A 17,133-nucleotide genomic window follows, 5' to 3' on the forward strand; every position below is an offset into this window, starting at 1 on the left:
ATGTGAATCTGGTCATAGAATTATTAAAAAGACTGTCCCCAAAATATAAGCAATGAGACAGGTACGAGTTCTGAACAAACCCCACGGTAATACATGTCTACAGTAAGTTTAACATGTCCATGCAGTTTATAGACCAACCTTTAGATTCAACTTCCAACACATAAAATGTTAATTAAAGTAGCTGTGAGTGAAATTGCATCGTCGCTGATAGAAACAATGGCCAAAGTTGTAAAATTAAAAGCCTAGCTGGAACGATCTGGATTTAAAGTTACACAAAAGCACCTTGTCTACCAACCAATAAGCAGATGGACACGCATGGGTAAAAATAACAACTGGGCCCCTTTTTCAGTGCTCAGACAGAGATAATGAAAGAGAGGACAGTGTCGCAAAGTACAAGCGGCGCTGCAAGCCAACCTCGGCCCATAGTGCTTAAAGCCTGAGAGCTGTGTGCAGCGGGTGGATTGACTCTGCCTACTGTGTAACACTGGCAGAGGTCGGCTGGAGTCACAGTGGGTGAGCACTCTGGTAAAAGGTCACTGAAAGACCTGTAATGAATTACCATCATTTCACTGTGTGTCTGTGTACCGCTGCTCCCAATCCCTCCTGTCCCCCCCCCCGCCCCATGTCCCACTTCTCAAACTCTCTTCTGGGTGGCATCCATCTCTGCCATCTGCACATCACTGACTGCATGTGCATGTGTTCCAACACAGCCAACGCTGTCCTTGGCATCGCTCCGTTCCCTTGCCTCATTTTTCATACGGTTATTTATCCCTGCTTATTTCCGTTCAATTTCCTGACCATTTCTGAGCTGTAGGGGATTGGGGTGGTAATCCTCGAGCCAGAGGGTTTTCTGGCTTGCTGCTCTGTATGGTCTATGGGCTAAGTGTTCAAATTTCCACTGGAATTGAGCCTAAAAGCTCCGATGGAAGCCTGAAAAACTTATTTGCTCTAAGTGGCCTAATGGGAGGGAATTCAGATTACCTAAAGGTCTGTTCATTAGCATGGATTATAGTTTTTGTGTCTGGACGATTTTCTGTTTGAACTGTTTGCTGTGTTCTTTTAAAGTTTTCGCCTATACATTGTTCCCTTTGTGTGTAGTATTTAATAGAATGTTCGTACTCGCTTGATCTGTAATCTGTAATCAGCCAAAGTGATTGAGTGATAATCAGTGCCAGACAATTGCTCAGCTGCAACAAAATATATATATATATTTTTTCTCGTGAGCAAGAAGTCAGGCTTTTGCAAGTTCAACTAAACTTCTTTGACATTGGAAAACTTACACTGACAAGCCTCGTCGCAAGAACTTTGTTTGTCTAAATTTAGCTCACAGCTACAGTCTAGTTTTGCAAGTTCCCCCTTTACACGGCAAACATTGAAATACTTGTCTGGGTGAAAAACATATGCTTCTCACTCAGATCGTAACGTACCATAAACTGTATGTGGAAGATACCAAATACGGTTCTTAGTCGAATAAAGCAGGGGTCTTCAACGATTTGCCGTGCTATTTTATGTAATAATGGTCCTGGTTCATCACAAATTGTACGACTTTCAGGATCCCCATCAGTAATAAGCTGCTGTAGCAACGTATCCAGCCTGATTTCCAATTCAGTGGGACACAGACAATTATAAGAATCATAACTTAAGGGCATGTCTGGGGAATTTTGTCCAGGAGGCGAGGACACGGCCTAAGTCAAGTCTGGACACAGACAGACACTCCTCCTTAGTCTCCCCTTCAGTCATTGCCAATCCGTTAATTACAGCAGAGACCGCAGGGACTAATGATCATGTTCCACACGGTGGTAATGACACAATTATAACTGCGAGGACATCAGTCATCTCCAATTAGCTCATTCGGTGTCCTTGGCCTTTTAGACGCACACTCGGACTAGTGAATAAGACCAAAACTCAATGAGTGTCAATGAGCCAAATGACTGTCTTACTTAAAGTTCCTGAGCTGACTTTGGGAAGGCGAGATTACTATGCAGCACTACAGCAGGTAAATGCACACTATGATGGAAAACATGCCCTCAGCAGTATACAGAGCAAATCAAAAAATACAAGTACAGTAAAACAGTATACTGTACGTGTATCAAGAAAAATGAAGAATATTTCTGCATCAGTCGTCCCTGTTTCAAAAAAAAAAACAGATACCAGATACTTTGTATGCCGAGGCTCTAAATTCCCTCTGAAGTTTAGCTTTGTTCAAGAATTGATTTGAGCTGCTGGAGTACATGTCAAGGATTTTCCCTTGGAGTAGTGATTTTCTGCTCGGCTCCACAAAGCACGACAACTCAAGTGTGCTTTATGACCCAAACGTTCTGCCAGGCTGCCTTACATTCACACCATATTTAACTGCTGACAATTAAACCCGCCAGCAACCTTCCCTTGTAACTGTCACTGCACTAATTTAATGCTCCAGTGCAGCCAAGATGAGCCGTGACATTATAAGGAAGCTGGGATGATGCCACACACCCATCATTTATTTCTATAGTGCAAACACACTGGGATTAAGGTCAGTTGATCAAACAGAATGTTTTTTGGGGAGTATTATTACACGCTTTCCCTGACAGCGGTGAACAAACACACTACTGCTACAGTTTTGAGAGTGATTTGGATGTATTCATAGCATAGGCAAGGATAACATATCCGGCATGTGACCTTTTTAAAGCTTCAGCGTGGGTTCACAATTTGCTGCCATCGAGATAAAATGTCATTTTTGTAAAGTGATTACCTCGGTGTAGTTGGGCTAAATGTGTCACGACTGACTATGTTAACATGATGTTCTGTACCTGTATCAAAGTTCGACTGTTTGTAATGAAATATTAATTCTGAATCTATGAAGATATAATTATAAATCCAATCAAAGTTTGCGTTTCATTACGGCCTAGCCCAGAATGTGGAATTTTTTTGAAATGTTGTTTTTTTTTTATTTATTTCACGATAATTCTGATTACATAGCCTAAGCAGCTTTTTAAGTGCATCTGTTGTGGGAACTTAAATCTTCAGGATATTCAGTACAGAGTTAGATTCTGGATGCGTTCAATATCTTTTCATGGTGTTCATGCAGGTAGAGAGGTGGAAGGTGGAAGATGGTGGGAAATTCACAGCCTGTTGTGTCTCTGGCTTTTACACAGAATTAGCAATAGTTAGGTTAGGTATATTGCCACAAAAGTACGCTCATCAAATACAAAAAATACAAAGTTATATGACATTATACAGATTATTATTAGATTTCCATTACAGCATCATATGTTCTTTCTCACTCCCTCTTCAGCATTTTTGTCCAGATCTTATTGGTGATACTGTATCAGTATACAGCTTTTCAAGCCTGCCATTTTTGTCTGTGTGTCTGTCAACCCACCTAGTGCAAGAAACTGTTTCACACTCAACTCTGCTGAGCTTCACATGGGTTTTCAATAGTCTCATAGCAACAGCAGGAGCCTCATCTAGTGCTTCCCCCCCAAAAAATACCTGTCAAGTGCTCCTGGCTATAATACAGATGCACAAAGTACAAAGGGCCTCAGTCATCTGCAGCCGAAATCCAAAGCGTGTCAGCTGAAGCTGTCTTAGAGGAGTGTGGCTAAGCCAAAGTGCAGCAGTTTAACCTGATGGCACAGCGAGGGAAGAGTTCGTCGATATATTCAAGGTTGACACGATCAAAGCCGAAGCAGTGTTATCATTTATAATTCAGCAAGAATCTTTGCACGCGGTTCATGTGCTATTGGAGCTCAGAAGAAGCAGGTGTAAGGAAGCGGGGGTAATCACCCGCTATTTGCTATGTTCGCCACCATTGTTGTTTTTTTTGCTTACAATAAATCTTTATGCACTTAAACATAGTGGTGCTCTGGTATGGGGTTCTAAATCACAGAAAATAATTAGTTTTGGGTGGAAGATTTATGCGTTTGCATGGGATCGTACTGCGCATAGCTGTTGAATAAACACAGCATGGGATAGTGTCCATACAAGAACTAGAGGAGTGGCATTGTCTTCCTTTAGATTTCTCATACAGTGAAACAACAGTAAAATTAAAACAGTTATAAAAGCCAATAAAAAAGACAGCACCATGATGACACTTTGTTCTTGTGCATTGTCTGCATCTCATACAATGTCTCATACAATACAATGTCCCAGTTTGATTTGCTGTGGTGAAAAACACATTCACGAAAAGGCCCTTTATCCTTTTGTTGCGTTTTTTTATTTTTAGTACTTTGTCCTGACAATCTGCCAAAATTAGTTATATTATTTTATATTATGGTTAACAATTACCGGTTTCACGGTAAACCGCGGTAAAATTACAGTTAGTTGTAGCATTTCACATATTTATTATCTATAAAACTGTGTCTGATTATTATTTGTTTTTTGAAAATAAAATTAGGTGAAATGATTTCAGTGTGAGCGTATAAGTACTTTTTGAACATTTTGAGCACATTTCAACAATACCGTGACAATAATGATAACCATGATCATCTTAGTCACATTAATCATGAAATGAAATTTTCATATCATTACATCTCTACCTCCAGTCAAATTACAGATTACAAAATGTTTTAGATTAGAGATGATGCATTAGTGCAGATATACTTCTAATATTGGAATTGCTTCCTGTTTTCTGGACAGATCGCTGAAGGGTCCCACGAGGCCTTATTGTTTTTATCAAAAATATTAGGCAGATGTTTTTTTTATGAGTCCTGCTTGTTTTATGGGAAATCCAATAGGACAGAACATGGTGTAAAGACTGAGACTGAGCATGTAAGGGCAAGTGTTCAGCTTGGTGTTCCAGTGTAGTCAGTGGAAGGTCGTCACCTGCGAAGAAACACTAACAGGCGTGTTGTGTTTATTTTCATGGCTTCTCCCAAAAGGCTTCAAACATTCATTCCACCGGTTGGCAGATGGCTGCATTGAAAGGTTGAGAGTTAATAAAGAGCAGCTGGCGGAGTTTTGGTCTGACCTTCATCTGATGAACGTCCTGCCATGAGCAGAGAAGGAACTCCCTGATGACAAGTGTGCAAGTCCTCTGATAGATGATATCCACACCTGACAAGCGAACACATAGTAGATAACACACACAGTCGTGTTCCAACATTTCTGTACCATTTCGGTCACATTGTTAAATGCTTCGATACATTCTCCCACATATGGAATTTTCCCAAGACTTTCCAGTGTATTTATTTGCCTTTTTTTATATCGTGTAACTATTACCAACTTATTGTGAACAGTTTGGGCATCAGTTCAGATTTCTAGTATTATGTAGCTGTTTTGGGGCATGTCACCACATTCATTATCTCATTTACATGTAAATATTTAGATTGGTATCGGTTTTAATCAGGTTGAAGAAATATTGTCCATGCAAACAAAGCCAAAAGATTTGATGAGAGCCAACCGAGATATTACTCACCAGTTCAGTACATTCACAGTGTCGCAGACAAAGACATGAATCTTGTCCTTCAGTGCCTGGACCCAATACCACACAAAGTTATGGGGTTAGGGTTAGGGTTAGTTATGGGGCTTCTGAACTAGTCCCTTTAAAGGGCATCCACTGAGCTGTGTTCCATGTCTTCACATGCCAGCACTTTTCATCCTAAAACAAACCATAAGGTGATGTATTTTCACCTCGGGGAACCTCTGTCACACTGACAGTTGGTAGCATAGCCGAATATCTGACAAAATAATAATAATATTGTCTATATTGTCATAAATCTCTGTATTACTAAACAGAATATTTCCAACAAGCGCCATACCACAACAGGCTGCAAAAGTTGTTACTAACATGAGGTGGAAATGAGCAGTCATGAGGGCAGTTGAGCGACTTGATAATTGATCCCTAGGTAATGCACACGTTAGATCATTTAATGAGCGAGACAGTGGACAGGGTAGGCTAAGCAGGGAGCTGTTGACTTTATTAGGAGCAGTAATGGTGTGTAATAATGTGCGAAGGCTTTAACCTGTCAGAATACAGCAGCGGGGTGTTGACGCCTTGCACCATTAACATAATGACAGGGCGCGTAGTACTGTTGGGGCATATGCTGTCCATCTGATTGGCCAAGCTAGGGGTCAGTGATCAGGTTGACACGATGAACAATGTGATGTGGTGCTGGTTTCTCTCAGTTATAAATGTTAATGCACAAATTTGAGAGGTCATGCTCATGGACTAGGAACTGTGTCAAGTATAAGAAGCCGTACGTAGTTTGATTTTGAAGTTATATTAGAAGTTATACTGGAACAATGTGCTGGTTACACCTCAGTCAAGTTGCTGTTTTAGAAAAATGATCAGCGTCCTTGTGACCCCGTAAACCCTTTACAAGTACAAAATATCTTGCACTGTTTTAAAAGTCCTACACAATCTTTATTTAGGAACCCCTACATGGCTACATAGCTGGTGTCAGTAACTGGCTGAACACAAGTTGGTAGCTACAACATGTGTCTCATTAGGACTGGTTAGTGATGATGCATGAACTGCAGTTATATTAGCAGGCACCTCACCTCACATGGGGCATGCTTGGTGATGAAAATCAACATTCTGATTAACAGTGGATTACTTTTTGGTGAATAAAACTTTACTGATGATACAGTGCCCAAATTAGCATTCATTCATATGTCTGTCTGTGATGAGGCTATTGTGGAAATACTTACTTAATACTAAAAAAAGCTTTTGCTTATTTAAAACCAACCTGCGTACGCTTTTGATGTATGTTCCACTTAGAGAAGAGTAATATGTGTGATCAGTTGCAGGTCTCTAAATCAAAGAAAATTATTTATGTGCGCCTTTGATTTGGAGACCCTGCAAGAGTTCATTCGTGCATTGCTACTGATTAGACACAAGGGTGCCCAAACTGTGGCCCCTGGTCCATTTTTAATTGGCCCACAGCAAATTATTAAAGTACACTGATCAAGCACAACATTATGCAGTTCTGACTCATCAGTGAATGGACATGGGCCTTCTGAGGGTGTCTTGTGATGTTTGGCAACAGAATGTTGTTAGTGGGGGGCCTTTGGGTCCTATGGGTGGAGGGGCCTCTGTGGATCAGGCTTGTTCCAGATCATCCCACGATACTTGATCAGCTTGGGATCTAGTGAATTTGGAGGCCAGGTCAACACCTTGTGATTGGACTTTTTTAATGTTTTTTGAGCTGCTGTTCCTAAACCGTTTTTGTGTGCATTCCTGTGTCAGGCTGCATCCTGCTGGGGAGGTGTTTGGTCTGGTCTTGGGAGGTAGTACATGTGGAAGTTACATCCACATGAATCCTAGGTCCAAAAGTTTCCCTGCAGAACACTGTATTGTCACAAGATAATCAGTGCTTTTTACTTATGTTGTAGCTGATCAGTGTAAATTGGAAAAAATTTCATCCAATTTACAACACGAGCATTGTCATAAAATAAGCTTCCATAAATGGGTGTGTCTTGTCAGTCATTACTGTGTTGTCGTCTATCGTCTGTTCTTTCCTGCAGTTCATGAAGTACAACTGAGTTGTGCAGCATGACAACCCAAAAGAGAATGAGAATTCTATGAACCATTAACAGAAAAGCTAATATTTACAAAATGCACTGAAAGGTTCGAATAAGAAATGTGATATTAACACTCAGACGGGCTCTATTTCGTCTTCACACAGTAAATTTTGTCACAGACAGACCCCGCTCTACCTTACTGAGGATTATTAATCTCCTGTGAAATGGAAACAAAAGTCTGTCTTCCCGAAGTCTCTGCTTTATGGACTGAGATATGAGATTCAGTGCAGCGGCTGCGGAATTGCTCCCAATTTAAAGTTCAGTCCAAAACCAAATAATGTCTCTGGCTTTGATTGGCACAAGGTTAAACAGTCTCTTATCTGCAGACACAGGATACATTATGCTCACACCCCATCGCCCCACAGAGAGATGCTGCTCTGTCCGCCGAATCCTCTGCAAAGGTAGTTATCAGGCTATTAATCACAGGAAGAACACTACTGTAGTTGCCACCTGGCTGCTAATGCATGCGTTCACGTGCAGCCTCCATCAGACCGGAGCCGGATCAGTTCAAGGTTCACTCGCGTTGTTTAACCCAGCTTCCACCATCTTTCTCAGTTTCTCTATTTTGCTTATCGCGGAGCTGTTATTAAAGGGGACATGCACACTTATCTTACTTATAGGCCAAATGTCACAGGCAGCATTTACACACATAAACCTCATGATTCTTTTACAACATCCCGGGGAGCTTACTCTCTGTCTACTTATTTAACCTGTATTTAATGTTGCTGCCATCTTCCTGATACAGACCTTCATGTGCACGGTAATTACATGGAAAAAGGATCACAGAATTGACCAGTGTCATACCGTGTTGGACTGCACTACTGTAATTTTGGAATAATGGCTGTGACAAATGTAATACAAAGTAAAGGAGGCCTCTAACGACCTGTAATAGTTTTAAAGAGGTAAGTCATTCTCATGCAAAGGTCTAGCCAATGTCCTCTCATAGGAGATTAACATACTGTAGCAAGAGGGGAGCTTAAAACTGAGTTATTATTATTTTGATTTATTAAATAATATATGCAGTTTAGATCGTACTGCACATGAGCATCCATGTTGCACGTTCATCCCCTTATCTGAGGTTGTGTCGGTAAGGCAACGGGTTAAGCAAAAATACATTGCAGTTCTTCCTGGTGGATCCATAGGAAGTTTCAGGACAAGATATTTAATCCCTGCAGGGAATTCAGGGTCTACCCAGGTGTCTCCTCCCAGCTGGTAGTCCCCAGTAAACCTCAACTAACCCCTTTTCCACCCCTAAGGTTGAGCCCAGCCACCCTGAACTCATTTCAGTCACTTTCATTCTTGATGCCAACCTTTCAGTCGCTACTCCAAGATCATGTATAATGGCTGGAATATAGTTGGACCGGTATGTCTGTGAAGGTTCTCAGTCATCCAGGTCATGGTAATCCAAAAGAGGTTCAACAAAGGCAACTGAACTTGAAGACGTTCCGCCACTCATCCGAGTAGCTTCTTCAGTTCTTCTGAGAGACTGGTGGGAAGTTGAGGTTTAAATAGGAAAACTCTGCGGGTAAAACCCATCAGAAACTTGCTTGAGCAGAAACTGGTGCTGCTAATTTCCATAAAATTAGCGGTAAATTGAAAGCTTTGCCTCTTGGCTCAGCTCCTTTTCACCACAACAGTTGGATGCTGCGACATCATTGCTGCAGCCGCTTCGCCAAACCACTTGCTCCATCTAGTGCTCCACTGCACTATTTTTTTTAAATTCTTAATTGTTTGTGAAATTGGACAACGGGATTTGTACATTACTGCACACTACATTTTGAAATCAACACCTCCATGATTGATGAACTCGCCCCCGGCTTGGAGAGAACAATCCACCGTTTTCTGCTCATCTTAATTCACTCATAAGGAGTGGATGATGGTAACCTGTAAAAATTAAGATGTCTGAGAAGTGTCCCAGTTTAATGGTTTAAAACTAAAAACTAAATGCGAGGGATCATATTAACAGTTTCTGAAAGTTAGATAGTTGGCTGAATTTTAACATTTCAAGTTTTGAGCTTTAAAAAACAAAACAAAATTCTGGCTGTGGAAATCACAGAGTGGCCCATTTCCTTACAGGATCAGCAGGTGTTCAACAATATTAGCAGATTTAGATGATAATGTACCAAAATTATCATCAAATTATTTTATTTGTTCACAATGTGCTTTTCCACAATCTTTCCGAGGCTAATTAGAGACACGGAGCTGTTCCCAGTTTCACACCTTCAAGCAAGAACTTGCACACACGAAGGCAGGAGCTGTGTACACGACAGTCTCACAAAAGAAATTTCAGACTTTCAGATCATTACACTTGTGCATTTCTTGTCTTTGTAGTTTTAACTCTGTGAACTGTGAACGCACGTGACATCAAAGTCAAGCAAATATTGGGCTTCTCTTTTTTTCAAGTCTCTTTCAAATCCAACGATCACCTGTAAAACAGATTGAAATTCAGGCCATCTTTGCCTGTAAAGTTTTTATATCCAACTTTAAATTTTATCCGGCTTCGAGTTGTACATGTAATTATTCGAATGTGAGCTGTGCCAAACAATCCGAGAAATGTCTCCAAAATTGCTTTTATGATAATGAAAAATGTTTTCTTTGTGCCACATCATTATTTTACATATTTAGCATCACTGAATCATGTCTCAAAGCATCTCTTCCGAAGTGCCAAAATGATCTCAGCTCGTTCCTGTAAAACCTAGCTGTTATTTATCTTGCAAAACGAAATCAATCATGCAGACATTATAAAATAAGGTTTAAATACTATAGCATCCCCAACCAAACACAACAGTGCTCCCCAAATAAAAAAAAGACATCTGCAGAGTCTTTATAACAAAATTTATTGACAGAATATATGCAAAAAAAATAAAAATAAAATCTACAACCACGTACAATTACACACAACTAGAATAGAAAATGTGGTAAATTAAAGACATGAAGTTTTTCAGATATAAAAAGGTCTATCATCATTCTGATACTAGCTTTGGATCCTTTGGATTTCTGAGAACATGTGATATCTTTTCAAGTTCGGTCCAGTTCATTTCCAAAACCTATTCAGCCATGAGGTTTACAGGACTTAGCCGATGAGGTCATTGCTTTTCATTTTGAGAACTCTCTAAAACTTCTGTAAACATGGATAATCCTTTCAGTATGCACAAGTATTTGCATCATTTGGTTCATGTGTGATCCCTCAGCGTGCTATAAATGTACATGTTGCACCACAGTAGAAAGCACATTCTCACGACTGTCTTATTTTTCAAGTTTACATTGATGTAAGTGAGGCAGTAGAGTGTAGCGGCACTGAGGAATGCGGCGTAAAAACACCTTTCACTGGTGCAGAGAAGCCAAATATATCTCTGCAGGATGAACGCAACCTGAAGCCAAGGTGGTTTTATCATTAACTGCCGAGGTGACACGAGATCAACGCCCGTCTGCACCAGCCGCGCAATCTAAAGTAGATAAGGACAGACGCAATGTGATAAAAAAAAAAGAACAGTAGTGTCCCACATTAACCTCACATCCCTTAATAAAAGTATGAAATGAATGCAGAAACATGGCAGTGGTAATGTCAATAAGCTCCACAGCATGTGTTCTTGGACTCAAGTGTCAGTCCTGTTTCACTTCCCTCTGACAAAGTAATTCTACATTATATTACATTACATTGTGGGAGTAAAAGTACATGCGCTCCCGACATGAGAACAGTAATAAAGTAATTTCAAGTTCCATGCAACGTAGGAAAAGTTCTTGGAAGCAGATAAAGTAGAAAATGAGGTACGCAAGTCTTTCAGACAGAGCTAGGTAGATGTTGTCCCGCTTATGTGTTCCAGCATTTTAATTAGTTTGTAGAAAACATGGTTTTTGGATAAGATGTGTAACTACCCCCTCATTAGGAGCATGTTCCACTCAAAGTCACTCTGCTGTATTACTTTGTTTTAAAGCTGATGATCTCCTAATTAGTGCCCTTACAGATTACAGAGAGTGAGAACTACAGCGCCAACCTGTGAACAATTTAACTCTTAGGTGCGCCAGCTGCATCCCCGCCCCCCCCACCCGTCCATGTTTCAAGGGCCCCGGTAGCATGGAAATAATTAACCCTCTATACATTCTACATCCTACACACAGTCTACCAAGGCATTTCTATTTACTTTTCAGTGATATTGGTATAAATGTTCCACATTTGTCAGCTCCAACGTGAGCAGTTGAGTTCAGTTCCAGCTCAAGAGCTGATTAGATGCCAACCAGGGTGTTACAGACACCACTACACATGCAGACACACAGGTTCACAAGTATAAATGCTGCCACTCTTGTGCGCTGCCACCTAGGCTCTATGTGGATACGCTGGACAACTATAAACCCAGCTTGAAGCTCATGTGAGATTCTCAGAGGCAGTAATGAAAATACCGTTTTTACTAGTTTGCAAGTATTTACAGTAGTAGAGATATCACAGTAAAACCCCAAATAAAAATATCGACCTTGAAATGTGCAAGATGTGTCTCCTTTGAGGATCTTAGAAGCACTAATACGAAAAATACTTATGCTATGAATAACTTTTACCAGTCAAGATAATTCAGATTCTTGTGTGTCTTGAGATAACTTGTATTGTTGTTGACGCTATATGTAAACTGAATTCCTTTATGAAGGCACTCTTGTAGCTAATTGATCACAGGTATGCAAGGTTATTATCTAAATAAGCGCACAATCTACTACTTTGAGAAACAACCTGAACAGGTTTGTTAAGTATTGTTCATAGTCATAAAAACCTAAGTTGAAATTTGTGCACGAGTGGTGATTGAAGTCAATTTAGTGAACGCTTTTTAAGTTCACTTTGCCTATCAAAAACCACTTATCCAGAATACATTCAAGTAATCCCAGTCGCTTAAACGCAGATCATATTGCTTCTATGCCACTTGCTATAGCAATTTCTTAAAGTGGTGAAACAAAGTGTTTTTTGACAGGTGCTGCAATAGACCGGTGACTTTCTTTTGCAGACCACGCATGCCCTCCTGCCAGCAGTGGCCCGGCTTCTGGAGGCCACGTTGCTCATTTGTTCCACAAAGTAAGCAGGCAGGTGACCTAAACCTGGAATATCAGGGACTGCAGCAGCAGGCACCTCAGTGGACGTGGGTAGAGGTGGCACTGTGGAGTGAGAGCCAGGGGATGCTGCAGTGAGCTGTGAGCTGAGCGGTGCATTCGATGGAGAGGGCATGCACACTTTGGATGGGGAAGCAGTCAGGAATTTGGACAGAGAATCTGGAGGCAATTTGAAAGGAGAGGCAGGCAGCATGAAGTTCTGTGGACCTGAGCGACGTGGCGTAGACCCGATCTCGGCCAGGGACAGAATCAGCTGTTCCCTGAAGTTTTTCTGTGTAAGTACAGGTCGACTCTGCAGTTTGCACATCTCTTTGTGGAGAATAAACGCATTCACAGTAGCTATGTCCACAAAATGATAAAAAAAAGTTTTGTACCATTTCTGCGTTTTATGAAGGACGTTGTAGTAGCCAATGAGCGCATCTGACAAGTCCACCCCTCCCATGTGCTGGTTGTAATCTCTGATGCTGCCTGGAATGGGCACCTGCTTCACTGTCCACTGGCCGTCTGAGTCTTTCACTTTGCGCTTTACCTTGTCATGGCTGTATGCTTTGTGTATAGTGGAACACATTGTGACCTCCCGGGTGTCGAACCACTTCACAAACAACAGCTCTTTTTTTCTGATCCACCTGATGGTTCCCCTTGGTGTTTTCTCTGCCATGTTATTGCCTTTTGTCCTGGGATAACCAGTTACATTGGAGCGAACGGTGCCACATGCCCAGATTTTTCTCTTGAGTAGGTCAAGGAATAGTGTGGGACTGGTGTAGAAGTTGTCCACATAGAGCTTATATCCTGTGCCTAGGAAGGGGATGTCCAGCAGCCTCATGACAGTATCATAGCTTAGCCCCTTCCCTGTGGGCACACAGTCTCTTCCCCCATACACAAAAAAGTTCAGTGTGTAGCCACAGACTGAGTCTGCTAAAACAAAAAGCTTGAAGCCCCATTTCGTAGGTTTGTTTTTAATGTACTGCTTGAACGCAATCCTCGCTTTACTGGCCACCATCCGTTCGTCTATGGAAATATGCTGGTGGGGATGAAAGAAAGTGTGGCTGGCTTCCAAAATCTGCTCATACAGCGGCCTTATCTTGCAAAATCTATCAAAACCAGGTGTCCCCTTCTTTTGGTCATTGGCTGCTTCGACAGCAAGATCATTCATGTGTAGACTTCGAGAAATGGTTAGAAAGCGTCTGCAGGGCATAACGGAGGCAGGGAATGGGAGGCTGAAGAGCTTAGATCCTCTCCAGAACTCCTTCAGAGTCTTGAGTGGTACGATTCCCATGTAGAGGACAAGGCAAAGGAAGGAGTACATATCTGCTGCTGTGACGGGCACCCAGCTTTCCTTTTGGCCTTGGTATTTCTTTTCCCCATAGGCGTTGGTGTTTTTTACCAAAGTTTTAATAACTGTTGTGGAGAAGAACAGCTGGAAGAGCTCGAGCGGTGTGTAATTTGCCGTTCTGTTGAGCTGCGGCCCAACGTCCCTCTCAGGTCTGAACCGCGGTTGTGGGGGCTCAACATCTTCTTCGTCAATGTTATGCCACCGATCTTCATCATCCTCGTTTGCTCCCGTAAGCAGCTTCCCACTTCGAGTTTTCCTGCGTGGGGAGGAGAGGGCCTTGCCATTTTTGGGGGATGAAAAGTTCTTTTGGGGTGTAGCTTCATAGTGGACCTTCTTTCTGAGGGGACTCAGTCCATGTTTCTTCAGTGCAGATTTCAGGGGTGATGACGCCGGAGAAGCCGCTACAGAGCAACCTTGCCTCTTGGAAGCTCTTCTTTTCGTGGGCCTCCTCCCCCACTCCTCGTCTGAACTGTCGTCATCAGTAAAGTCTTCCCTGTACACAAATTACATACATAATGTATGGGTTAATTAAATAGTCAGTTACATTTCACCACTAAATAAAATGGTTAATTGCCAAATGCTCTCCTAATGATTAAAAGTAAAACAAACTAATAATTGATGATGTCGTAAATCACTGGGCAGGACTGAGTCATAGCAACGCGGTTATCCTTCCTGCATCAATGTGATGATTTACTGTCTTTGTCAGGTATTAGAAGTGGCAATCTCTAAGATTTCAATAAATCTCTGTTAAATCACTATCCATCACAGCTTGAGCCAACACAATGATGATTGATCCGATGACCTGCTGATGAAATTGTGCGAAAGTCTGCATTTTCAGTTCAACCAACTGTCTGCCTGTGGTGATATTCCTCTGTAAAAATGAAAAGCCAGACACGGTTATTGACCCGTGGTCCATCACCCAGCATTTTATCTTTCCTGTCAGAGCGAATAAGCACAGCAGAGTAAACCCTTCACTGACTGACCAACACCAGTGACACAACTGTACTTACCAATTATTACCATCAAGGCACCGTCAAAAACAACAGAATTGGGATTTTTGAGATTGCCAGTGGAGCTATCCCTGTTAGCCATCTGCTTATTTTGTCCAATTATCCCAGTTTAATTTTTCTTTGAATGACATGTTAACAGAGTATAAACCCAGTAGAGCTGTGAGTTCTACTGACCCAGGTCAGACAGTGGAGCACAGAGTTCAAACCAGACACGGTGAATAAGCATTTAGCTGTTATGCTGCACACAACTGGAACAAACTAGCAGCAGAACTCAAATCAGCCCCAACTGTAAGCGCCTTTAAATCCAGGTAAAAAACATTTGTCTTTTCATGCGCTTATGGCTGAGCTGTTTCAAATAATTTTAAATCGTAATTTTGGATCTGCACTGTAAGCCGTCTTAATTGTTTTAATGTATGTATGTATATGTGTGTGTGTGTGTGTGTGTGTGTGTGTGTGTGTGTGTGTGTGTGTGTGTTTTATATGCATTTTTTATTTCTTGTACTTTTTTCTTTTTCTTTGTTAAAATTTTCTGTTTTATACTTCTCCTTTTAAATGCTTTGTCTTTATGTAAAGCACATTGACTTGCCTCTTGGTATGAAATGCGCTATACAAATAAAAATGCCTCGCCTTGCCTCGCCTTTAACAAAACTTGCAATGCTGCAGCATATATCAGTAACACAAAGGAAATGTGATAGAAGTTTGCATGCTTCTGTCTTTAACAAAAAGGTTTCCAGAATTTAACTCTTTGTTATTACAGTAGGTGAGTGTCCAGTTTGACTTGCAGATTTTAACTTATGACTTATTAACTGACTTATGCAGTTAATACGTACAGTAAGTAACCAACTGCATTCTTTTTAACTTAGTGATATATTGATGCAAAATGCAATTTACGTACAAATGAATCCCTAAATTTACAGTTCACTTCGAAACATGTATCAAAATCTGTTTCCATGGTAACTGTAGAACTTATTGTAGCTGCAACAAGTGTGCCGCGACGTGCACGAGCTTAACGTCGCAAAGCGTGCGTTCTGTGCGTAAAAGTTACCAGTTCGCATTTAAGTTTATTAAACGGCACCAAACATCCGCAGCGCGCAAATGGGGCCGATGCGGACATCCCGTGCGCATACTACAGATGTGTGCACAATTTACGTCCCCCAGTGCAAACTGGAACAAGGACAAAGGGACAATAAAAGCGCAGGGATAGTTGCGGCTCGTGCACGAGATTCTGCAGCGCAGCCGGACCAAGCACGGCGAACAGAATATGGTGCATTGTTAAATAAATAAACACTATGCATGTCAGACCCGACACTTCGTAACTAGTTTAGGCGTGAGATCTTTCATGGACTTATGCCAACTCTTGTACTCACTTATCTGATCCCCGGGGAATGTAGTCCTCGTCGAGGCTGCAATTGCTATACTCGCTCTCAGAATCAAAATCGGACTTGAGCAGTTCTAATTCATCCTCAGACTCTGAAAGAAACATGTCTTAAACTTCGCGAGTTGTGAGTCCTGTCCCCTGGAGAAAGTTTTTGCCGTGTGCAGTGTATTGTAACCCTCCCCCGGTGAGCCCTCCCTTGTCTCCACACGTCCTGCTCAACACTGGCTGTGGAAGAATTCTATATAACGCGTGTCTTTAATCCAAGAGGATGTCCCGTCTACCATTTACCAAATATGGCATAGAATCCTGTTCCATACATTTACAGGATGTTTTCCACAGATTAGCCACTTGGTGGGTCCTGCCGTCAATAAAAGAAACGTGGGTCGCGCGTAACGACGCGCTCCTCGGATTGGCTGAGGAAATTAAATGAACGGGAACTCCGCCTGTCTTGGTTGTAAAACGATTCGATTTTCTTCCGTGATTCTGCCAATCGTGCAACTAATTTGTGGTATTTACTGTTGTAATACATATATATTTCTGCTGCTTTTACGTGCGTTTATGATAAATAGTATGTCTGAGTTCTATGCATCTCTGAATCATCTCATCACTGTTGAAACTGGGAATGCGCGAGTATGAAAATCAATGCATAGAGTTGTTACTTTAAAGTGTACTTTGAAAGTGCAGGCACATAGTTTCAATAAGAATAGATGCTGTCTGTTGAAGTAACCAACACTCGTGAGATTAAATGTACTGCCGGTTAGATTCTGACGAGAAGAAACATAATGGAGCTGAGTCCCAGATGAGAATAGTAGACGGGGACA

At 41.5% G+C, this 17,133-nt stretch overlaps 2 protein-coding genes across 2 annotated transcripts in view; one reads left to right on the forward strand and one right to left on the reverse strand.

The window, feature by feature from the left end:
* LOC125005460 (protein kinase C-binding protein NELL1-like) overlaps positions 1-17,133 on the forward strand; it is a 221,566-nt gene that overhangs the window by 98,542 nt on the left and 105,891 nt on the right. The window lies entirely within an intron of this gene.
* LOC125005459 (piggyBac transposable element-derived protein 4-like) lies at positions 10,324-16,657 on the reverse strand. The gene is made up of 2 exons (XM_047580814.1): positions 16,302-16,657; positions 10,324-14,417 (listed from the first exon to the last, which is right to left on the reverse strand). Exons 1-2 carry the CDS (start codon positions 16,415-16,417, stop codon positions 12,377-12,379), a joined length of 2,157 nt encoding a protein of 718 aa, XP_047436770.1. The 5' UTR covers positions 16,418-16,657; the 3' UTR covers positions 10,324-12,376.

This window comes from Mugil cephalus, chromosome 3 (assembly GCF_022458985.1).
Source record: "Mugil cephalus isolate CIBA_MC_2020 chromosome 3, CIBA_Mcephalus_1.1, whole genome shotgun sequence".
Lineage (NCBI taxonomy): Eukaryota > Metazoa > Chordata > Actinopteri > Mugiliformes > Mugilidae > Mugil > Mugil cephalus.